At 38.6% G+C, this 26,372-nt stretch overlaps 1 protein-coding gene across 1 annotated transcript in view; it reads right to left on the minus strand.

The window, feature by feature from the left end:
* Positions 1-12,894: 12,894 nt before the first annotated feature.
* The window catches only part of ERICH1 (glutamate rich 1), a 65,273-nt gene continuing 51,795 nt past the window's right edge, over positions 12,895-26,372 (minus strand). Inside the window, exons 4-6 of the mRNA XM_062488530.1 lie at positions 20,437-20,814; positions 17,724-17,918; positions 12,895-13,188 (exon numbers count right to left, since the gene is read on the minus strand). Coding sequence (XP_062344514.1) covers positions 13,115-13,188; positions 17,724-17,918; positions 20,437-20,814 — 647 coding nt within the window. The 3' untranslated portion in view covers positions 12,895-13,114. The remainder of the gene's footprint in view (positions 13,189-17,723; positions 17,919-20,436; positions 20,815-26,372) is intronic.

The raw sequence follows: 26,372 nt of genomic DNA on the forward strand, positions 1-26,372 counted from the left end.
TTTTTACAATTAACTGGAGTAAAAGAAAGCCCTTATAAAGGAAGTCTCATGACCTAAGAAGATCCTAATTTAAATGAATAAGCAATTAAAAAATATGAAAAAAAATAGGAATGCAGTTTTCCCACTGGAAGGAAACCACCAACACAATCCTTTGGGACTTTTTGCCAGGATCTGTGCTGCTCAGCAAAGTCTTCAATGACCCGGAAAAGGTGATGAATAATGGGAGAACAGAGACTGCTGATTCCATTACAGTTATCACAGGGATTAAAATCAAAAGCTGACTGTGCAAAGCTGCAGAAAAGCACTAAGATCATGCACAACTTGAGGTAAAATGGCAGATAAAATTCCACATAGGATATCACAAAATGGTGGGAATAATTAATTAAACTGATGAGATCTGTTCATAAATTAAAGAAAACATACCATGAAGATGTCAGCTCTATGCCTAGTAAGGGATCAAAAAAGTAACCAAATTATTTGGAAAGGACTAGAAAACAAACCAGAGCACACTTCAACAAATGCGTGGTGAACCAGCATTTTTAATAACATGGGCAGTTTTTGTTCTCTCATCTTTGACAAGATGAAGCAGACTTAGAAAAGTTACAGGAAAAGGCAAAAAAGGTATGAAGAAAAGTAGGAAAAGTTTCTTTATGAAGAATCTGCAAACAGGCCTCTTCAAGTTTTGAGTCCTTCTACTCTTCTTCCTTGCTTCCCTCCTTCCCCTGTATGGAGTCCTCTCCCTCTCTGTTACTGTATTGTTACCAAAGTTTACAGTCTTCCCAGATAAATCAAGGGTCAAAATACAAGCTCTTGGGAGTTTCTCTTCTAACTCAGGGTTAGAGGGAGGGCTTCTTCCATCTTCCCATATTCCTTCTCCAAAGCAGAAAGTGAATGTATATTCACTGTACTAAGATACAAAGATTAAAAAAACCCAAAAACCAAAAAACAAATCCCTTTGAGTTTTTTGCCTCTTTCCTGCACCACAGCCTTGTCAATGAGATTTTATTGATTATCAGACACTGACTTCTCCAGTTTGGATGCAGAGACTGCTTTCAGTGCAGTGCTTCTCCATGAGTTAAGAACTCTCCTGGCAGACTCCTACCTGGGAGTTACTTTCAGAGCTGACTGTAAACTCCTCCCACTTCACAGCTTAAAGAAATCTCAGTCCTCTGCTTTTCCCTGATGGTGAGGTGGTTCTTAAGCGTGTTTCACTCTTACCTCTTATGTATGGGAAACTAGAGTCAACTTTATTTGAAAACTGGAGCACAGGTACTACAATTTCCAAGGGGTGCACATGCCCTCATTGCTTCTTCTTAAAACTTACCTCTAACCAGTTTAGAGTTGGATGGAAAATCACTCCAGCTTAAGAGATGTGTTCATGGATTCCCACTCATTTGAGTGAGACACACTCAATTACTGAGAAACCCACGGCTTCAGTCCTTGGAAGAATATTCAAAGACCTGTGGATTTCAGTTCAGGAGGAATGGGACTGATGGGCTGTGGGTAGGAGCTGCCCTTTGTATAGGCTCTACGAAGACTTTCCATGAGGTGCAGATCAATACCTTCCTATGAACTTATACGCAAAAGCCTTTCCCTGCTAGAGATGATTTGCTTTTTACACTGTTTGTAGACGTGCCCAATTATACAGATTACACTGATTTCTCCTTTGCTTGGTTCCCTACAGCCTGAAGCACTCATCTTCATTAACTTAGTGTCACATATTTTTGTGATCATCAGAAACCCAATGGAAGGCTGATTGTAGCACTGTAGAAAGCAGATTGCTAGTCACTATAAAAATGCAAAGCACAACCAAGAGAGGGTGCTTTAATTTCAAATAGACAGCTGTAAAATTGCTTAGCAAAGATAGTTGGAAATTTTCTTGTACTTCTTCCCAATTGCAATGCAGAGGTGAACGGCTGTATGCTGATAAAGCCATCTGTCTTGTGGGTGCCTGGAGGAAGGCTCTGCACCAAAGCAATATTGCCAGTTTTACAGTTAATATCCTGGTGCACAATACTCTTGAGCTGAGAGCTGGATTGCAGACATTTCTGCTGCCTTAGGGCATCCCAGAGCACAGCATACCCGGTTGTAATGACTCTTGTTCAAAAGCTCAGGCTGCTGGATTGGGAAGGGGATAAGGAATACTGCAGGGCATAATGCATTGCCAGCACACCATTCCATGCATTGAGATAATATTCAGATCCATGGATGCAGATTTGAACCCAAAGAAGAGAAAGAACCACTGTCAGTAGAATGCTTTGGTTGAGTAGGTTTTTCAGGTGGAATGCATATCCTGGAGTGCTGGTTTTGACTGGAGTAAGGTTAATTCCCAATAGATGCTGTGGGGCTGTTTTGGATTTGTGCTGAACACAGGATTGAGAACTGCATTGGGTTTGTATGGCCGTGGTTTGATAGTGCAGGGGCCACAGCAGTGGCTCCTGTGAGCAGCTGCCAGAAGCTTCCTCCATGCCCAGCAGAGCCAATGCCAGACAGCTCCAAAAGGCACCCGCTGCTGACCAAGGCAGAGCCAATGAGGAATGATGGTAACGCTTCTGTGATAACACAGTTAAGAAGGCAAAAGTTATGGCACAGCTATAATAACAACAACAGAAGAGCAGAGTGAGAACATGAGAGGAACAGCTCTGCAGACACCAAGGTGAGTGCAGAAGGAGGGCAGGAGGTGCTCCAGGCACCAGAGCTGAGATTCCCCTGCAGCCCCTGGTGCAGCCCATGGTGGGGCAGCTGTGCCCCTGCAGCCCACGGAGAACCACAGGGATGCAGAGATCCACCTGCAGCCCCTGGAGGAGACCCATGCTGGAGCAGGTGGATGCCTGAGAGGAGGCTGTGACCCCATGGGAGGCCTGTGCTGGAGCAGAGTCCTGGCAGGGACCTGCAAACCTGTGGAGAAAGGAGCCCACACTGGAGCAGGTTTGCTGTGGGACTTGTGACCCTGTGGGGGACCCAGGCTGGAGCAGGCTGTGCCTGAGGGACTGCACTCTGTGCAAGAGTGACCCACACTGCAGCAGTGTGGGGACGACTGGTGCTTGTGGGATGGACTTATGTTGAGAGCTATCTCCTGTAGGAGGGACCCCAAGCTGCAACAGGAGAAGGACTCATCTCCCTGAGAAGCAGCAGAAGCAACCTGTGATGAACCCACCATAACCCCCATTCCCATCTCCCTGCACTGCTGGGGGAGGAGGCAGAGCTGGGAAGGAGGGAGGGGTGTGGGGAAAGTGCTTTTGAGATTTATTTTACTTGTCATTATCCTGCTGATATTCTTAGTAGTAAGTTCATTTAATATCCCCAAGCTGAGTCTGTTTTGCCTGTGATGGTATTTGATGAGTGATCTCTCCCTGTGCCCTTATCTCAACCCATGAACCCTTTGTTATGTTTTGTCCCCTGTTCAGCTGTGGAGGGGAGCAAGAGGCTTTGCTGGGTGCCTGGAATCCAGCTGGGGGTCAATCCACTACAGGATACAATACAAGGATATTTTCACTGTTGCTGAGCATTGGTCCAACACTCAAGGTCTTTTCTGTTCCTCATCCCACCAGTGAGGTGGTTGGAGTTGCACAGAGCATTGGGAGGGGACAGCTGACCCCCGACTGATGCAGGGGATATGGGGTCATGGTCAGTATGTAAAGCCAGGAGAAGAAGGAGGGGACTTCAGAGTGATGGTGTTTGTCCCTGTTACACGTGAGGGAGACTGTTTCCCTGGGGATGGCTGAACACCTGCTTGCCTGTGTTAAGTGATGAAATTATTTCTTCTTTTGTTTTCTCTGTGAACCTGGCTTTTGCTTTACCTATTAAATTGTCTTTAAACTTACTTCTGCTCTTTTGATTCTATTCCCTGTCCTGATATTGGAGTGAGTGGCTGTGTGGTGACTAGGTGCTGAATGTGGTTAAACCACAACAACTGGATATTCACAAAGAATGAAAACTACAATTTATGGGCTCAGCAAGGAAAAAAAAAAGTAGAAGTCTGGCCTAGTTTGGATTTCTAATATATAGTTTTATGGTTTTTCTATAATTTTAGACTTTTTTCTTTGGTCAGCTTCAAGATAAATACCATTCAAGAGACTGCTGCACAAAGAAACCATGATTTCAGAACACCCCTTGCACAACTGGAGCTGCACCAAGGTTGACAGAAAGGACCCATAGTTGCTTTTCAAAAGACTAATGATCCTCTTGGAAATACTTGCTCTATGTCATCACATCTTTGTGACTTTTACCTCCCAAGTTTTCCACTGCTCTCATTTGAAAATAAGTCTCAAGTTACCTATGAGAAGGCTGTCAAGCACAGAGCAGAATGGGTCTGTGGGACACCATCACAACCTACAAGGGAAAAGCTGTACTTGTGTCTCCTTCTCTCCTGTCCACACCACCTCAGTAAGGCACTGTTGCCAGCTGCTTCCCAGGATCTACCCATGTTCAAATTCTCACCCTGTGGTACCTGCCAGGTTGTTTGAGATCACTTTTCACTTTGCAAAGCCTTGCAAATTATGGAAAAAAATTAGATGGAGAGGGGACTTTTAGAAACACAACAGTCAGCAAAGTCTTTGTGCCTCAGGTAGCCTGACAAGGACACCTGAACTGGTTCTGGCTTGATATTGAACCTTGATGTCTTTTGCTTACGCATAAAGTAACCAGAGTGGAAGAAAGCATAGTTCCAGGACATTTTGACAGAAATGCTGGGCTTTTTTTCCCCCTAAGATTTCCAGTGTAGGGGAGAGTTAAGGAACCTTTTGGAATCTGGCAAGGTGTTCTGTATTAGCAGTGAGCCAGATCCTGCGAGCTGAAGGCACCAGGCTGTTTGTCTGCAAGGTCTTACACAGCCACAGTAGAATTAATATTTCTGATGAATGCTTGCATTGATCTTATCTAGCCAATGCTGATGCTGACAGTTAACATGCCTGTGCTGCAGCTTAGAAATCTGCTCAGAGAACTGCTTCTGTAAGGAACTGAAAATTTACATATCCCACTACAAAACTGTGAATGTAAATTTGCAAGCAAGCTTCTGCATCTCAAATCTGTTTTATTCATCAGCAGTCAATCAACTTGTTGCAGGGATCTTTCTTCAATTACCAGCTGGAAGAAATGCAACACAACAGATAATAAAAACAATAGACACATTTGTAACTAAAACTATGGATCACATCTTGCAGGAAAAGAAAAAAATATTAATTTCCCCGTGATGTTTAAAAGTAAAGAATCTTACACAACAACCACTTTTAACTAATTCAAATCATTCCCTGCAGAGTAACAAATTGAAAACACCTAAGATAAATTTGAGAGGCCATTTACTTTGAATACTTTTCAATTGTTTTGCCTCTTCCTAAACATATTTTAAAACACATTTTCAGAGATTTTCTTTTTGTACAGTGTCTTTAGTTTGGATTCTTATCCTTATCTGAAAAACATTAAAGCTTGTTTTGGTAGAAAAGTGAATAAATATTTGTTAACAACTATTACAATTAGTTCCATATGACTTTCTGAGCAAAACAAAGCAAGCATATAATGCAATAAATACATATTAAATACATTAGAAATCCACTAGATTATTTCAGTTTTCTGTTTTCAAAAAGAAAGTAAAAATAGGGAATCATGACTGAATAATGTTATTTTTCTTTGAATCCTATAAAGATTAATACCAGAAATTAACATGTTAGGCATTTTTACTGATTATATGGAAGCAAATTTAATCACTGCTGGTAAAACTTGCAGATGTCACCAAAATTAGCAAATAGTCAATACTAATGAAAGCAGTACAGGCCCACAGAATGATCCATCATTTAAAAATATAAATATACAGCCAAACAGAAAGACAAACATTTACAAACATGAAGTATGGAACCAAGGACTAAATCCTGAATAGCAATAAATTTCAAGAGTTCTTGTCTACTATTAAAAATAATTCAACGTGGACTTCCTGTACAATCTTATGTCAAGAAGTCGTTCCAAAACCAATGAAACAGCAAGTACAAAAGTTGGCACTTCTGAGATTTTAAATGAATGCTAAGTTTCTGTCATCAGTTCCAGCAGGCTTGTTTCCTAAATGGTGGGGAAAAAATGGAGAGAATGTATGAGTGAGCCACAAAACCAAGCTGGAAGCTGTAGAAGATGCCTTAAATCAAATAGCTTAAAAAGAAAAGAAGGTTGTCAAAAAGAAGGTTGCCTTGTAGCTTGATTACAGCGTTCAAAAACTTTCACAGAAATTAGTGGCTAGTGAGGGACTACTTAATCTAGTGAAGAAAAGCATACCAAGAACTAATGGCTGAAAGTTAAATCTAGACAAATTCAAATTTAAAATAAGGCACATGATCCTAAGCATGAAAGTGATTGAGTACTGGAATAAATTACTAAAGAAGGGGCTAAGTTTTCATTCCTTAATGTACTTAAATCAAGCTGGCCTGTCTCTGTACATGACTTGCTTCAGCAAAACCCACAAATTGTGCTTTTGTCAGACTGGTCACCGCCCTGAAGTAAAGTGAAAATTTATGACCAGGGATCTAGATGGGGTCAGAGAAGATAATCTCATGTCCTCTTCAGTCTTACCTTCCATGAATCTATCAATTTACTGAATGAGTGTAGAGAAAAACTTTCTGACTGACTTTTGCCATCTGGCATGAATAACAATGTAATCCATAGCAAATTATAAATCATACAGTAATAAACATATGTCAGAAGCCATCAAGATGAATATATTCTTGCAATGCCTTCTAATTCAGAAATTTAGAGTTATTTAATATTTTACACATTAATTTTATTCTGGATAATTGAATTAAGGTGAAAAGGTTAAGCAGACAGGCTAAATGAAACACTGCACCATGTACTTAGTTTAATGTGGTTGGAAAAATCAATGAACTTTGGTCTGTCAGTTTCCAATCACAGATTTAATTGAATAACATGTCAAGTATTTTAAACTGTTTACTAATGTAAATAGAATCCAGCACTATAGTCATGGTAATAAGCCAAGCAGCTTTCCCTGAATTACAATCAGATTTGAACATGACTTTCATTTTAAGCTCCAACATGCCAGACAGAGATCAAACAGCTATCATTATATCTACAGAGTTCAGTGATTAAACCCCTGATTCTCAAAAAAACATATTTGGTATTGATTCCTTCTGTAGAATCCAGGTAATGGCTGATCAGTTTGATATTCCTAGCAATGGTTATCCTATTTGATTTAGTCACTTCCACTTGATAATTGTCACTGGGAGGAGGAATGAATCACACAGCAAACATTTCCTGAGTCCACCTGAGAAATGGTGGAGGCTGCTTTGTGCACAATCACATCCACAAAGGAAACAAGAAAAACAGGAGAAGTATTTCCTCAGTTTGTTTTGGGTGAACTCCAGTCACAGCTACACAACACCTCCTTTCTCTTCTTCTCCTTTCTCCGTTTATCACTCCCAGGCACGAGTTTCCCACAAGAAGGCATGAAAGCATCAAGGAGAGGGGGTCATGGCCCTGTCCAAGCTGAAAGAGCTTGCCACTGCCAGACCAGCATCAAGAGTAAGCGATGTTTTGGCCATGCAACACACACATTCCTGTCCTTTTCTCAGATGCTGTAAATGATCTTTTTTCATTCCTTTTTTCTAACAAGATCCATATGCCTGCAATGCAGATGTTTTCATGACTTACCTATTTATGCTTTCATACAGGTCAACATAAGCACTAAATTCTCCCACTGGTACCATTGTTCCAATTCTAAAATAGATGTCTAGCAGCAGTCAGTTTATCAGGCTATTTAATCCCAGTGATTAGGAAGTTCTTTAGGATAGTCAGCTCAGATGGTAAAAGCTACACTGTAGACATCTAAAGTCAGGAAAAAGGGCTGCATGCCTCCAAGCTCTCCTTAGCAAGTTGACAAAGAACATTGCCTCCAAAGCACCAGTGGGGAGAACCAGGTCCCCATTTTACCAGACTGATCACGTGTGCAATGTGAAATTATGAAGGCACTTCAAACTATCAGCAGCCTTGCCCAGAATGTTCTCCACTGTAGATAGGTCTATTACATTTCCTGAGCACACTGTCATCTCAGACATGATAGAACTGGCTGTGCTGGTGCCGTGCAGCAGGGCAAACCCTTCATCAAACTGCTCCTCATTTAGGAAAGGAGAAAACGGAGAGAAAAACAGGGAGATTGATGTGGGAGTACATAGACAGTAAGACAACATTAGTCAACACAGCAGGCAGTTGTCCTAACACCATGCTGACCAGGCTTGGGGTTTTGGCCAAGGTTTTGGGCAGGATCACAGCAAAAGAGAGCTTTAAAGAAGGACAGGAAGACAATGAAAAGATTATGCTGCAGAGTTGTGGAAAGTACTGTGGGGAAAAAGCACGAATATGTAGATTTTAAAGTATGGCAAATGGGTGGTGGGAGTTAAGAACAGAGGCTGACAGGGATGGAGGAATCATCTGTGCACTGAATGAGGGATGGAGAGGACTGGCAAAGATTTTTTTTGTGTACTCCTCTTCAGTCTTAGACTACACTTCTTTTCCGTCCACTGTGTATCCTAAAACAGGATGCAGACTTGCAGTAATAATGTAAAAGAGAACTACAGCGTGCTTATGCACTTTACCAGAGAATGGAGTACATTTAAGTGGCTACAGACTATTAATTATACAAAATTAAGCTTAGAGAATAGCTTTATAAAAGCTATATATTTGACTTTCAATGACTATGGTACATATGCAGTTTCAAATAATCAAAGAATATATATTTTCCTAGATTCTTAGAGATAGTAAACAAATACAACACCTAAATTTCTGTTTTTCTAAAATATATATGTATCCCCCTCCCATTAGGCCTGCATACATCTAACAGTTTAAAACAACAAACAAAATTTATTCACATGCAATGCAGAGGATAAAGCAGTAAAGAGTGATGCTTAATTAGCTGCATAAACACGTGCAATACAGCCCTCCTTAGGAACAATCCAGGGCTGAAGCAATTAACTACAAAACCTGCATAGCTAGAACCTGAGGTTTCCCTAAATATTAAATATAATACATTTTCCCAATCCTACAGATTGCTATCTTTTGCACTTTATTATTACGCTTAATGTGTAGCATAGTGTATATACATAACACATACCTCTTTCCACTCTATGTCTGTGGACTGGTTTTATGATATACATGATTTTACTAAGTGAAAGAAGTTTTCTTTGGTGAAAGACAGCTTAAAAATCTTCTGTCTTCATGATACCATTCACCACTTTTTTCTTTATTTTTTTTTAAGTTATTTTTTTCCCCCAGATGCAATTTCTGACATTCAGCCTATTGAGTAGTAACTCCATACACTGGTGCAGGAGACAAAAGCCAGCTGTCACAGAAAACACATTAAGGAATTTATAACTCTACATGATTGTAAAGCACTACCTAAAATATTGCACCTATTACAAAGCAGTAAAAATCTGTAACATTAGAGATTGATTCCCATATTACATATCCACAAAGGAGAAAAATTAAGGTCTTAAGAAGAAAACATGTACCTATATATAGAGATAATGGCTTTGAACTCATACCCTTGCACAAGTGCAGTGACCAGCTTATCCACTACTACAGATGTCTCAAATTACTTCAGCCTCTGTGGTCTTCCTTGTGCATGCTGGTAGGGGACCACTGCCTCACAGAGCAGACTTCTCTCCCACTGTGCTACTGCTCCTTACTTATTGTGCACTGTTCAATAATGTAAACTAGAAAGTCAGCCTGTGAAGACACATGCAGGTTACTTTCCAGTTGATCCTTAAATTCTTCCTACTCTTGGGAGTCCATGTAGGTTTAAAACCCAAAACTTAAAAGTTCTGTCTTCATGGAAGTTTGAAATATGCTAATAATAGTGTATGTACAGTTTAGCCAGAAGTATTCTGATGCAAAATCCACTTTAAAAACTCTTCCATGTTTCAGTAATTCCACATGATGCAGCATATTCATGAAACTGAATGATGCTGAAGAAGCAAAAATTAAAGGCCATCTCCTTTGCATTTTTAAAGTTTAGCATGAAAATCTAAAGGGATAAATATTTCACTGCTGTGTTGAAGGAGCTATGCAAAGTGAAAGAAAAAACAGTGTTCACTGGTGGATATTAATTTAAAATTTTCAATTTTCCTATCTCTGCCACACTGTGATACCACTGCTCAAATAAACCTGAAAAGGTGTAAGGAGATTGAGCACCATTTCTTTAGCGAAGCCGGGCAGAGAAGTGACCAGGTATTAAAACTGCGATGTATGAAATCTTTCTGACTGCAAACAGAATGTCAAATATGGAACCCCTGCCATTTTTAGTACACTGCCTAATTGAAATTACAAGTAATGTCCATTTCTTTTGCTTTTAAACTACATCTTTCTGCTGTATTCTTTTGTGCATTGCTTTTAAATGTCTTCATGTATGTTGCAGTCCAGAACACTACTGTTTGGCACATTTATTTCAGAAACAAACACTCCTGTGCAACTGCATTTATCTACAATGACAAGCTACAATTTATCTGCTTGGATTTGGTCCAATTTAGAAACTCTTTAGCATACTTCATCCTCTTCATAATCCCTGTGTAACAGTGGCAGGTTTGGTAAGTCTGAGATTCAGCTCCTAACACAGGTCATTTGCAAAGGCATCAGGTATCACTGACTAACTGGCTATGCTCAGAAACTGCTCCTGGGCTTGCTTATCTGGGGCCAGCTGACTTCTGCATAGAATATAAGGCTCTTACAGTAGTAAAAGCAAAGGGAAAAAAGAGAGACCAAAAGTAATCTTTTATCCATTATTACCTGGTTCAAGCAAAGTACATTTTTGACCTGTGAACTTTTACTCACTGAATAGTACAAAATTTTACCCTGCTTTAGCAGTGAGACTGCACCAGGTGATCCCACTGTAAGGATCCCTTCCAATCTTACCCATTCTGTGATAATATTTCTGTTTGGCATCTGCTCATCTATATGCAGCTATTCAAAATTCAGTCGAATTTTAGAAATCACTTAAATATTGAACAACATGGTTGAGTGGAAAGTGTCCCTGAATATGGCAGGGGGGCTGGAACTTGATGATCTTTATGTACTTTCCAATTCAAACCATTCTGTGATTATGAGAAATGGCCAAGCACCGAAAGAGAAACAATAAGTAAGAGAAATTGAAGCAATAAACAAGGCTGTGACACGAGTGCATGAGTGCCTGTGAGATGAGTGTGTGAAGGTGTGCCAGTGTGTTCCAGGCTGGACTAGCTGGTGTGCAGGAGAGCCATGGAGCAGGCACAAGGGCCCAGGATCTGGCAGGGATAGGAGAGTGGCTGTCCTGCTATTGAAGGGATCAAAGGGCTGTGTAGTCAGCCATGTGAGTGTTGTGTGTATGTCCCTGAGCTGTGTGCTTAAGCATTGCTGCTGTCTGAATCTGGAAACATGGAAACTGGAGTCACCTACACTGACATCCAGATCTCCAGCTACACTAACCTGTAATCCAGAGGACAAGGAGGAGGAATTGCCAGGTTCTGTGGTCTACTCAAGGCAGCAGCCCTATAACCTCCCTCAGTAGTCACTCAACTATCAGGAAATGCAGACACTGCAGTTATTTTTGTGGTCTTAATTTGATCTCTTTTGTACTTGTGTTTCAAAAGCCTGTCTGTGATTACATGACTCTTTGTTTTTTTTCATATTCAGTGTTTAGGACAGATGATGTTTACCTAATGAGCTGTTATGTATTCTTTTTTTTTGCAGTTCCTAGGTCTCATTTACTGTGTGACATTCAAACCTCAAAGTGAGGATGAAGTGATTAATTTCCCTTGAGTCAGTTAAGGAAGGTATCTAGGTACTTCACAGTGAAGTGATGTTTTCTTCTTTCTCCAAATGTGGGACTGAGGCACAGAGGATCTCAGTGAAAAGTCACAGCTACAGTTCAATTCCTATGTGTTAACAATTCAGGAACATTAAAACAGGGAACACACCACTAATTTCTCTTCTGCAAAGTCTGGTTTATACATCTTTCCTATCAGATACAGACCCCAAACTCAAGCTCTTTCAGAGCTGCACAAGAGTCCCTTAGCTGTAAGTATGGTTCTTCTGCACCTGCAATCATTTGGTGTTATTACCAAACCCTTTTTAATTTCTACAATTAATGAGACAGAGTTATGATTTTATTTTTATTACAAATTTTGAGCATCACTAAACCAGTGCCTTGCAATGGGATATATCAGGCGATATAATGAAACAGAGAAAACAAACCAAAAAACCCATTGTTTAGTTTTATCAGTAGTGTATCTCCAAGCACATGTTGGCAGAGTTAAATATGTTTCCTGTATCTTACTGATGACAAAGCTAACACACCTAGATGTAAGATATGGTTTGCTCTGTATTACCTGTCAGATGAATGATACAGCTGAGAGAAGAGCCTCTCACAAAGCACTTTTTTCTCCATTATTCCAAAACATTTTACAACCATGGATATTACTTACTGCAGTATCTACACTTGGATAAATTCAGTTGCAGAAATGTTACACAGCAGTAGACAGATTACACAGTAATCAGCAAGAGAGAAGCCAGTCCCAAAACTCTGAAGTCAGTGAAACCATTGGATTGTAACAGGCTGAGCCATGGGGTAGTACTGAAAATGCCATCCAAGTTTCTACATAACTCCAAACAGGATCTACATGACCCACATATGTCCACAGTTTAGCAGTTTATTGAGCAAAAATACATTCCCAGACATACTGTTGCTTAGGTTTAAATATAAAAAAAATATAGTTCTGCTTTCCAGGCAAGGAGATATACAAAAAAAGTCAAGAAATATAACTTCTAGAAAAGAATGATAAATTTACAATCAAAAAAGAGAATACTATACTTCTTAAACAAAACACCAGATAGATACTTTATCATTCCAGTTAAGTCCTTTATCCTAAAGCGAAATGTACATATTAATGCAGTTGAAGACTCAGGCCATACTCTTGACCAACCCATCACAAAAGTCACTCTATTGTCTTCTGGTGTTTTCAACACAGAAAAGTAATTCATTTCCCTGAAGGTGTAGAATGTGTATTGACACTGCTCTTCATGAATAACTGCTACTTGGTTAGGAGTTTGCATATTAAATTTTAATCTTGTGCGTAAGGACAGAGGGGTTAAGGCTTTACTTCCTGTTCTTCACAGGAAGGATATCTGTAATCCAGTAGTGAAACAGAGATGTGGCTACCTTGGCATGATCTGAAACAAAGAAAACACATTTCTCCTGAAATACCTCCATTACATTTCTGAACACTAAGAAAAAGACTCGTGCAAACATCTGTTTCCATTCAATATTGACATTTCAAGTAAAACCAATGCAGATACTGGAGTTTGAAGACAAATGCCTATGAATTTCTATATAAGCAGGTGCATCTTATTTTAGGAGGTCAGTCATTCATATGAGACACAATTTTGCTCGTACACTTTGAAATGTCCTATTTGTTATAATTCAATAATTCAGAAAATATGAGACTGAAATGATATCATCATATGGGCAAGGCTTCTTCCCGTCTGAAGAGTAATTTCACACATCATTATTTAACTTACAGTAGTACCTAGAAGCCCCAGTTGAGAATATTGTACAGACAACTGCACTAAAGCCTCAAAATGCTATGACTTCTGTCTTAATTTAGAGATTACTTATGTGACTTTATGGATTTTTAATGATAGGATTTTCTGCAATACTTATCACATAATAATCACATTTAAGATGATTCTATAAGATTATGCTAATACAGTTTTCAAATTTCCTTTTCTTTGAATGCTCATCCATTCAATAAAAAAAAGTGTAAATTTCATCATTTTAAGGCCTCTGTTTATCCAGCCTCTGCACTGCTGGCACAGAGTAACTGTATTAATTCTGGTCTCCAAAATGTATCTCACCCTGCAATGAAGACTTATATAAATAACAATTCTCCAAAAAAAGACAGTTAAAAGAAGCTTCTAGCTCTGCCATGAGTGATAATTTCCTAGGCAACAAGGGAAGAGCATGTTCGAGATTTGAAACTAACCAACAAAGGGAAAATGTTAATAGATAATAGAATGAAGTTGATGAGCAGAAGTTCATAAATGAGTCCATTAAATTAGGAGATAATGACTTTATTTTTAATTAGGAGATCACCTATGCTTTAATAAGTGAGGTGAAATGGGAATTACGTAGCTCTCATTTCCAAAGCTAGTTTCCAACCAGCAAAGGGAGCATTACTTCCAGTCACAGCTCTCCTCCTTTGCCCACTGCACTATACAGGATCATGAAGGTCTCTGGCTTCCTTTTGCTAATGGCCACGGACTTTCTAACACATCAGCAAAGCCCCATCATGAGAAATCCTTGTCTATGTGACTTCTAAACATTCTCTTCCCTGCACTTACAGAAGCTTTTGGGTAGAGGTAAGTACTTTTTGTTAAAGACTACCAATAATGGAACCAGTAATAGGGCATTTTGTTCTCTTTTACAGACTGAGAACAATGACACACTAAATAACCATGTTCACATGAACACTCTTGACCAACTTCGTCTGATCATTCATGTACATGGTCAAAGGCAACTTGTAGTACTTGAAGAACAAAGTACAAGGTAAGCTGATGGAAGATGACAACTAAACAGAACAACCAGTACCTCTGAACTATAGAGATTTCCTAATTTAAGTATTTTTTTCTCATTTAAATGAAGGGTTAAAAGGTAATATCTACTGTTGATAATTTTAGTGTCTGAATGTCCTTCCTCTTCCTGCAAAATTTTTCAGACCCTATCATCACCCTTGTTAGGACTTTCTTCACTAAGACTTCAAATATTGATCTAAGAGCTTAAGATAAAAAAGAAATTTAGTTCTTGTTTCTTTTCTCTTTTGGATGCATTGTGATTTTCAATCTAAGTAACAGGCTAAGAGATGCAAAGGAAATACCAAATCAAGGTTTTGAATTTGTAATTTGCAGACCCTGGAGCAGCCCAAGGCTTTATTCTAAAGCACATTTATCATCAGTAGGCATAAGCTTGCCAAACGGGACTTGGCAGCCCCAGTGGAAAGCTGGATGAAACCATAACATCCATATATGAGGAAAGAAAAGACATAATGGTATGGATAATTTGTAACTTTCACTAGTGGAGGATGTGCACTTATATGAAGACATGCATCACTTCTCAATTTTTTCTTACACTTCGCTTCCTGGAATTAAAGATAAAACTGAACAAAACATAGCACCCATCTTTACTTCCTTGATGATGGCATCTTAAGTAGAATCATAACCATGGGAGAAAGGGTTAACATACTATTTCTTGAACTAAAGGGAATGTTTATTTTGTAAAAATAATGCACCTTCTTAAAAATCAAGATTTTTAAAATCATGTTAATATGGAATGACCTTTCCTTATAGTACTTCACATCCCCATAAAAATAAAGACAGAAAAGACAAGATAATAAGACAAAGAATTTGAGATTACTATTATGTACTGTGCATTTTTGCCTTCATAAACAGCTCTAACTTGTCTTTCTATAATAAGAACTTGAATTTGTACCTTTGTTGTATTAACAAATTCAAGTTATTATAGAAAGGTATTATATTACAAAGGTCTTTGTAAAAAAGACTCTTAACTTTTATCACCTCCTCACTGGAAGTGAAAACTAAAATGTAGAAAACCCACACTGGACAAGGTAACCTGATTTTGAGCTAAATGTGGGGAGGGGGGGCAAGAGTATAATTAAAGGTCTAATTCAAAGTAAAATTTCAGAGCATTGTATTTTCATTCACTGAATTTCTGGAATTACAAATATAATGTATTTTTTAAAGTCTGCTGAGGAAAATTACTGACTAGCAGGTGCTTAATTATCCTTTAATAATTTATACGAATGTATTTTTCCTTTTTCTTATGTTGTTGTACCTCATGAATATCAAATAAACTACTATGGTTACACCATGTGAACTTGAAATGAGATTAGAATTGAGCCCAGAGTAACAGCAGTTACTAGGGGAAAAAATCAACTGGAAGAGTAAACAATTCCAGGCTGTACCAGCACAAACATTATTGAATTTAAAAAATCACTCAGAAGATTGTTTTTTGCTTTTTCAAGTGATGAATACATACATTGGAAATTAGGGGTTTCAATTTGCTTCTGTTTTATCTCTTCATTTTGACATTTCTGCTATACAAAACTAAACAAAACAACTTGTCTCAAGGATGAAAAACCCAACAGAACTCCAATATACTGTATAAAAGTTACATAAGGCCTGTAAAGACTATCCTGAATGTTGTCACTTCAATTCCATTCGGATTTAATCAAGAAAAGCTGAATTAGTTCATTCAATAAAGGGCAAGACCATTTCCATGATTTCTGCTGAGTTCTACTTGGTTTGCACATACATATTACATCCAATGAGATTATGTGATTACAATTAAGATCAGAGATTTTAGGCTTGAAATGCACAGAAGGATTTTATTCCATGTATATGTGGACTTCACATCCATCAGAACCTTAAGGGTTGTCATACTGCACATCTACCCTTAAGAGAATACATATGTACTTCCCTAAGAGCATCCTTTTCAAAATGTATCAGATCCGAACTCAACAGGCAGGAATTCTCTGCTTTCTCTGTCCAACACACAGCATTCAGTGGGCTCCAGTCTTGACAAGGATCTTTAGCCACTATCATGCTGTAAATTATTTAATGAAGTTACAAGCCGATATCTCTTCTTTGAATGCTGTTGCTAAGCCTCCAATAGCTATGATCTTAATTACACTGTTACCACACTGGTACCATCTCTGCTGTTACTCTTCAAAAGACTTAGAGTACAGTCTAAAATGGTAGAAAATCTCTCATGCTGTAGCCAAGTGCTCTCAACTCTGATTAAATTCCTTGGGAGGCAAGTAAATTCAGCACATCTTGCAGATTTTTATCTGATGCTCCAATACAAGTTCTAATGACTAGTAGCAATGACTGTTTAAATGAAGACTACATGGAAAATGAATCATTATACCTCATGTGGACTACATCTTGATCCCACATTCACTTGAAGAACTATTAACTGTACAAAAAAAGATTCTACTGAAATTATAGGGGTTACAATAGAGAACAGAAAAAGCCTGTGCTTCAGGCATGAAAAAAATTTAGTAACAGAGTAATATTTCTTTTTATGAATGACTTCAGAATATAATCTGTCTTAAAGAGTAACTTTAAATTTTTACATTATCAACAGTATGTTTTAGAAATTTAAACCCAATGTTTATATTTAAACAAAACTGAAAGTGTAAATCAAAATTTAGCTTGCAAAGTCTGTGTATTAAAGAAGGCATGTTGTGAACAAGAATAAATAAAATAAGGGGTTTTTTTTATTCTTATGCATGTATAATTAGTCCTTACCTGGAGGGGTGAAATCTCCAAGATAAACAAGTCAATTCCTGCAATTTAAAAAGTCTACTATGGGAATGTATTAAAAACATGCTTTAAATATGACTAAATCCTAAAACACTTCAGATTTAAAAAATATTGGTTCAAACCCCTGAATTGTCTTGTATTCTGTAGTTGCTGCAAAGTGAAAAAAGCTTCTATATTGATTGTAAACAAATGGGAAACAGGGATATCACTGTATTTTTGGTGGGAATTATGCTTTCAGATAGTGTATAAGCATATATTTACTATTACATCATTATTTACCGCTTCCTAGTTTAAAAAAAATAAGTTACGTTAATTTTTATTCACACAAAACTATCAGTGTATGAACATGAGTGAATAGTACCGACCAGGAGACATCATAGATTGTTCTTGGAATTGTTTCAAAGCATCCTTCAATCTCTCAATATCCTGTAGCAATACAAGGGATTTCAGCCGATGCAGATGAGTCACATCTGAGGAAGAGATGGTGCGAAATTCAAGACTTTGTAAGAGCTCTTGGACAGTTGCTGAATTTACAGCAGCATCTCTGCATTCTGATTTCTCTGCAAAAACAGTTAGAAAATTATGTTAAAAATAGGCAGCGAACTCAGAGAATTTTCCGAATTATAATTTTTCTTCCTAAGACAGCATCTTCCTTTCTAGCAGAGATGACAATCAAATATCAGGTAATAAAGAATAGCTTGTTCAACATTTTTGGTTAAATATTAAAACAATGGTAAAAGAAAAACTACAAAAATCAGTAAGTAAAAAGGACAATAGGATTCATAATGATAGGAATGCAAGAGGAATCAAATTTTCAAAGTTAGCAGGGAAAGAAGGTGTGAAGAAGAACCTGTGCTGTGGCCAATGCTTCCTACACACTATATGTTATAAACTGCACACACATTTGGAAAAGGGAACAACTCTGTGCAACTGCAAAGCACTTCTGGAGGCAAACAATTACTTTGGTATTGCACCTTTATGCTTTTATTTTAAAAGCAAGTATTACAGCATGCAAGACAGCAGAAAAAGACATACATTGTTGTAATGGATTGGTCTTGGCTGGATGCCAGGTGCCCACCAAGATGTTCCATCACTCCCCTTCCCAGTGGGACAGGGCAGAGAAAATGAGATAAAAATAACCTCATAAGTCAAGATAAGTCAGTTTGCTAAAAAAAACCCAAAAAAACCAGAAAAACCCAACCAAAACTAGCAGATGTTTGAACACACATAATTAAAGAGGAAAAAAGGGTTTATTCTCTATTTTCCACCAGTGAGTGATGTTCAGCCACTTCCCAGGTAGCGTGGCTTCAGCCCATGTAGGTGCTGCTCTGGCAGGCAAACACTGTAAAAGAACGAATGCCTGGTCCTCCTCCCTCCCTTAGCTTTTCTATCTGAGCTGATGTCATCTAGTGTGGAATATCCCTTTGGATAATTTGGGTCAGCTGGCCTGGTTGTTTCCCCTCCCAGGATCTTGCTCATTCCCAGCCCCTTGATGTAGGGGAATGTTGGAGAGTCGGTGCTGATAAGGTGCCAGCATTGCTCAGCAGTAGCCAAAACTCTGGTGTGTTATCAACACCTTTCCAAAGCACTGTGAGGGCTGCTGTGCACAAATGAACTCCAGCTCAGCCACACCCAATTGTTTATACAGTACTAAGCCATACATTCACTTTTCCATTCCAGTAACAATGTGTTGCCTGTCCCTTTAACCAGACTCCCTCTAATTCTGTTTTTTACCAGCAAGACACCTGAGAACAACAGAATTTTCCCCATTCAGATTTTTAACACATGTACTAGAAGTATAATCCAATGTGACCATTTGAAAATGCAGCTAAAAGCAATGGCTTCCACTTTTATCTAAAAAAAATAGGGAGTGTTAAAGTCATTCAACTGGAAAAGGCAAAATAGCATGTCAGATCAATATATATAAACTGGGATTTGCCTAAAAAGAAAGTTAGTCACATTCTGATTTATAGATGTCATATCTCATCTGCAGATGAAATTCCTTTCATCTAAGAAATCCTCTCTGTGGATTCCAAGATCCTCACTGGCTCAATACTCCAATCTGCTGGTTTGAAACTAGAGCCGGATGCCATTAGCTTGCATTTACTTAGCCACATGGCGAAGTGGTAAAATTCTTAATTTTGGTGATGGAAATACCTTAGCCAGAATGTAGGATAGATTTCAAATGCTAGGCTTAGTAAGAAGACCTGATGCAGCAGGAAAATTTAACATTAAGCAAAGAAAATTCTATGTATAAATCTTGAAAAAGTTAACATGAAATCCCTGATGTCATCTTAATAAGGTTTTTACAGTAATTCTGTAACCAAAAGATTAATTTTATGGTACTAGAAGCTGACAGCTCTGCCTTAAAATGGACTAATACAGGTAGGTAAGCTATTTAATATTCTCCATTCAGCTCCACAGTGACCAGTGAACATTGGAGAGGCCATTAGGGATAAATCCATGCAATTCTTTTAAAAGTACTAGGGAATGTTCACTGAGCATTAGTTCCCATTCATCTTTTTCACAATCATTTTATGCCAATATACTTTCTCAGTGCCAACAGTATCTTCCCTGTTCCTTTACATGCTGTCTGTCTAGATTTCCTTATAGAATACAAATAAATCACCTCCTGGGAAGCAGAATACTCTGAAAAGTAGATTGGTTCAGAGATACTAAGCATGAAAGTAGTTTAAGATAGCAACTGCCCTTATTTGAAGTTCTCTGAAAGCAAGTAATCCTTCTGGATGTTTGCTTGCAGAGGGAAAAAGAATTTTAACCACTTGTCCCAAGTGCATTGGAATGTTTAAGAGAAGAGCAAGGAACATCACGTATATTTTTAAAGACAGAGGACCACAGGTTTTTTTCTACTGGTCTCAATTCTTACATATTCATGTTCACACCAGAAAGTGGGACAAATACTAGGTACTCACAGGCCTTACTTCTTCTCACATGTATCTCTTCAAGTGAGACACTTCTTTAGTAGATTTGTCCCATTCTAATGCAGCAATAAATGCAAATCCATTTTCCCTTGCACGGTAATACTCATAAAAAGAAAGGAGAAAGAGTGGTACATACTGTCTGCAAAATAAATTTGTTGTGTTGCCTGCAGGAAGTCCAGAATGCTATCTGCCTTTTCACTTATGTCTTTAAGGCCTGCTGCTTCTTCTTTGTTGTTTTTGTCAGGCTGATATGTAAAATCCACACTGGTAGTTTTTGTTACTAAGCCAGCTGCTCTCTTTTTTTCTTTCTGTCGCTTCTTTTTCATTTTCCTCTTTTTGTTTTTGCTTATTTTGGGACCGTCTGTTTGCTGCAGCTGTAAATTATCTTGAACAACAGTCTCTTGCATTCCCAAATCTGTTTGTTCTCCATGTAAATTACTAGAGATTTGTAAACTGCTCTTTTGTTTCTTCCTTCGAATGTGCTTTCTCTTGGTTTGCCCTTGATATTCCTCTTCTGTGGATTTAAAAGATACATGAAAGCTGTAAATAAGATCTGTAATAAGCATTTTAGAACTCCATACAATGAAATATGACACTCTTCAAATTCTGGGATACTTGAGTGGCTCTAACCTTACTTTTATGCTTACAATGTCTTTCAGTACTACAATGTCAAAGTCAACTTTTCTGAGTGCATTAAAAAGACAAGCTTTCTTCCCTTCTGCTTTCAATAAAGACTGTATTCTCCTTCATGCTAAATTCTTTAAATCTCATTTACTTAAGGCAGATAATATGGTCCTATACAGTGTGAGGTCAAAAGAATCCCCAGAGCAAAAAAGAGTACGGGCAGACTGAGCGACACGACATGAGAGAGCTCCCCAAAGAGTCCCACATCACCACCTGGTAGACTTGACCAAGAACACAAGAAGAATGTACATAATTTACAATGAAAGATGACAATGTTTATATTGATTATATCCATTCATGACAGTTCTGTGCTGTAAAAACACCAGGCATCTGTTTATGACTCATCTCTTTTCTCCTCCTTCAACATTCTCCTCCTTACTGCTAGTTCAATTTTGGACATCACCTCTATAGGAAAAGCATGCAAGACAACAGTGACTTTGGTAAGTAATCTCTAATCTCTTTAACAGCCTGCCTTGCTTCTGCTGTTCCCTTGCTACATTATAATTTCCTTACTACCTAATTCTTCAAAAGCCTCAAATGTCACAAGAAATGTCACTCTTGTTCTTCAAGACAGCTTTTGCACTTCTTTTCTCAGATCTCATCCCTGTATACAAAGCCCAAGTTTTAAAGTAATCTCTGACCCTGAACTGACTGCTCCTCCCATACATTCACTTCTGAGGATTAGCCCCTCTAGCATCAGCCAAGGAAGATTTGACCAGAAGCCAAAATCCATCTTCCCTCTGAATGCACTGCTGCTGAAATCCATATTCATGCCTATAGTAATTGCTATCTAACTAAATGGGATTCCCTCATTCATGGTCAAACAAAATCCTCACACATTTAAGCATCATGGATTGCAGAATGCCAGTTTTTCTTCCATGTATTGACTTTGCATGACAAGATTTTGGTCACAAGGGCTACAGGTATGACAAGTTTCCCTATGTCCAGCAGAGCTTCCAAGATGGACCTGCTGCTGGTCAAGGCTGAGTCATCAGTGATGGTAGTAATGTTTCTGGGATAACACAGTTATGTCTCCCTCTCTCTCTCTCTCTCTCTCTCTCTCTCTCTGATATAATTATGAAGGGGAAAAAGTTATTGTGCAGAAGCAATTGCAACTAGAGAAGTGCAGAGTGAGAATAGGTGAGACAAAGGAAAAAGAACTCTGTAGACACCAAGATCAATGGAAAGGAAGTGCTTCAAATGCCAGAGCAGATTCCCCTGCAGTCTGTGGTGAAGACTAAGGTGTGCCCCTGCAGTCCTTGCAGGTTCATGGTGGAGCAGAAATCCTCTTGTGAAGGCCCCTCCACTTGAGCAAGTGCAAGTCTGAGGGAGGCTGTGACTTCATAGGAAGCCCACAATGAAGCACGTTTGCTGGCAGGACTTGTAACCCCATGGGGGACCCACACTGGAGGAAACTTCCTGAAGGACTGCATGCTGTGGAAAAGGACTAATGCTGGAGCAGTTCATGAAGAGCTGCAGTCTGTGGGAAGGACTCATGCTGGAGGACTGTCTCCCATGGCATGGACCCCATGCTGGAGAAGGGGAAGGACTCCTCTCCTTGAGGATATGAAGAGCCTGTAACCCTCATTCCCTATCTCAGTGCGCTGCTGATGGGGAGGAGGCAGAGAATGAGGAATAAAGGTAAGCCTGGGAAGATGAGGGGGTAGGGGAGGAGAATAGAAAGGTGCTTTTAAAATTTGATTTTACTTTTCACTATTCTGCTCTAATTTTAATTGGTAATAAATTAAATTCATTTCCCCAAGCTGAGTCTGTTTTGCCCATGACAGTAATTGGTGAGTGATCTCTCCCTGCCCATATCTTATGAACCTTTAGTAATATTTTTTATCTCCTGTCCAGCTGAGGAAGACAGTAATAGAATGGCTTTGGTGGGTGCCTGGCATCCAGCCAAGGTGAAAACACCACATTCTAATATTTTGCTCTAGAAAGTGAAGACATTAATCCTTCTCTCAACCCCTGCATGCTTCTAAATTCCTTACAGTGTCCATAGTACTTTTACTTATCTGGATTTACACCATTCTCTTAGGGTCAAAGCAACCTTGCTTGGCTAAGGCTAGTGTGATGCAGGAGAGACATCTGAAGCCTAATACTTGTTTCAGAATGATATGCATAATCTCCTGAACTGTCTCAGACATTCTCAGAATGTTTGGCTTTCTCATCACTCCTCCCCCTAACCAGTCTTTGTCGCTATTTTCTCCATGGTTGGAGGCCCTCTCTTTAATTTCTGTTTCCTTTTCTGTCTTGAACTCTGTCAGCTCTGAGCCACTTTCTCTTTAAATATCACTACAGACTTCTAGTTCTTAGCTGTCAGATGACTCACTGCAAAGCAATTTTCCATACCTTCAATGAAGAAAGCTGCATAAAAATAAATTTGCTGTATTGCAATTGAACACCACAACACATTAAAGACACACCAAAAGTCACCCTGGACCCACAGTGTGGAATGTTTCACACCCATGGTATTTGAGCTAAATATCCTTATACGTGATTTGGACATATGGGATGTGGGAAAAATAACGTCTGTGTCATCCTGAAGGAATAAAATATCAGAACTGAAGGTAGGTTTGAATGGTGAAAGATGCTATAAACAAAACATCAGTCTTTCGTCTTGTGATCTAATTTGGATTTTCATGGAAGTATTTGTGTTAAAATAAATGAATTTCACTCCAAAAGTATATACATTGTTTTGCAAAATTCCTCAGCCCTCCGTTAACCTGAACAGCAGTTTGCTAATAACACTGCTTTAATCTATGCTCTCAGCAAAGCTCCCTAACTTGCTCTTTAAGCATCTGAGACCCCCAAATCTCAGCGAAACTACAGCATGGTGCGCAGCCAAGCACCCTTCTTTGGTTTGAAATTACTTGATAAAAAACAGGGCAGAAGCCAAGACAGGGCTTAAGATAGTAAATGTTTTGAGTCAAATCCAAAAGTTTCCTTATCCTAAGTAGCTCAGGACAGCAGAAGGTCTGAAGATACCACGGTGAAGCTGTCAAAAGACAGAATGAATATAGTCTTCCCATGTGTGGGTATTAAGATAACTGCCTGACTGAAACGAGACCAGAACTATGTTGACTTTCCACCAACACAGGAAACAAACACAAGGCTCTACCTAGTTCTCTTGAGGAGCTAGAATGACAGTCCTTTAGCAGTTTTGGCCATTCTTTGCCCTGTATTCTAGTATCTATGTAGTATCTACTGTTCCATTTGTGGGAGCTACCAGTGATTCAACATCAGGAAAAAATACAATTAGATGCTTATGAATGCAAAGCAATGCACACAAAAGGGATTAATTTGAACAGCTCACTGGTAGGGGTAAAGTGAGCTGTTACCAGCTCAGGAAAACCAAAAGCAATCTACTCCTGTGCATCAGCATGGAAAACTCAATGAAAGCATTTGCTGGGTTGGTATCAGAGATCATAACAGCTAACACCTTGTTTGCATACATAAGAAAAGAAATGGAAAATAACAGGAAAAATATTCCAAAGTTATTATATAAAACTCTTGTACTGTTCAAGCTTGTAATGATGTGTTTCTTAGCATAATTCTAGAACTGTAAGAATTTTGGCAAGCAAAAGGAAGAGTCTCACAGAAGTTAGCAGAGAAAGAAACTCCAAAAAGATTTGTATGATTTGACTTGAAGGAGTAACAAAATAGACTTAATTTCTGCCTCAAGGTGACATGCAATTAATCGGAATTGTTTCACAAGCTAATAGAAGAAAGTAAAACCTTTTTTTCACCAATGGTACAGTTTGCTATAGACTTCCCAGGTATGTGGCATGCAGAGGAGCCAAGAGAACTGACTGTTCATAAAGCCAGCAAGGCTATCTGATTACAACAGCCATGCTAAAATATAAATGAAAGTTATACAAGAAACATACACCACAAAGTTTATGTCACAGCCCACACAATGACCTTAACAAATGACATATTCAGTGGGATCTGCCTCCCACAGCTTTAGCTGCCTGAAAATACTTATTGCATACTTAGACCTATGCTCCCTCTGATAACCCAAAAGACACTTTCTTCTTCAGAAAACAGTCTAAATCATCCTAAACCAGCAGGGATGGAAATGCAACTTGAAGGACTTAATCTTTCTCTCCCCTCTTCCATTAACCACAAAGGAAATCAAGATGATGAGTTCTGACTAGATGCTTGCAACACCTGAGAAGAATCAGTCTCTTTTACAGAAAATATTGGTATACAGGAAGGTGCTTCTTAACATAAGACTGCTCATCAGATGATTTTTACTCATTAACAAAATCCACTGTTTTATAAAAAACCCCAAACAAGACCCAACTTTTGAATGATTCTCTACATTTCAAGCCAGTAGGGAGGCCTGATAAAATTTCAATAGATACAAATTTGGTTCTAATAATTTTTCCCACTGACAGAAAAGATTTGTTATGTCAAAGCTAAGTAATTCTAAAAATGCAGGGAATATACACTATGCAACCAATCTCAGTATGTTGAGTATTTAAGTAACAATGATAGGAATAACACTGACTCTAGCCACAACTATAGCTACAGCTATAGCTACAACTACAGCTATAGCTACAGCTAAGCTATCAGCTTCCACAAGAGCTGATGATTCTTCTCCTGTTCCATATTGGTTTGTCACCTCTCTCCCTTCTAAAACCCATCTCTGCTTCACAAGTTGCTTAAGTGATCACATAATCCAATCATCCAGGAGCAATTGACTCTAACCTGTTTAGTCAGCACTTGGTGCTCTTTTAGATTGAGCAAAGTGTCTTCCAGATGGAATGCTGATAGACATCTTCCAGTCACAGTCATAATATCACAGATATTTCTTTCAGCCTTTTTAAGAACCCCTTCCTCAGGAATGTTAATTTTTTTTGCAGATTCCTTTTTGGATGCAGTTTACCACGCAGGTGCACAGTCACACTACCCTGACTGATAGTATGAGATGGAAGTAGGAATGACCAGACTCAGAATGTAAGCCAGTACTAAAAGAAAAAAATAATTTTCGAACAGCTTATCTTGTCTGAAGATTTAAATGTTTTCTTCATTCAAGCAGCATGTTTCTTTAACAGAAGAAAGGTGGAAATACATAAAAGAGAGACTTTAAATGAAATAAGAGGACTCAGTTTATACATACAGCTTACTGAACTGTGTTAATGAAAAGTCAGCACAGCCAGTTTCTATCTTCACGGAAAAACAGAAAACAATGAAAAATAGGAAAAAAATTGACAGGAAGATTCCTAATAAGCCAACTTTTATTGAGTTCTATTATATTAGGAAGATACTTTGTATTCATCATCAGAGCAGCTGGAGACACAAAGAGATCAAATATGAAGCTTAACACAGGCTAAGAGCAACAGCTGACTTCCTCCTGTCCAGACTAACCATCAG

This window comes from Cinclus cinclus, chromosome 3 (genome assembly GCF_963662255.1).
Source record: "Cinclus cinclus chromosome 3, bCinCin1.1, whole genome shotgun sequence".
NCBI classification, from domain to species: domain Eukaryota; kingdom Metazoa; phylum Chordata; class Aves; order Passeriformes; family Cinclidae; genus Cinclus; species Cinclus cinclus.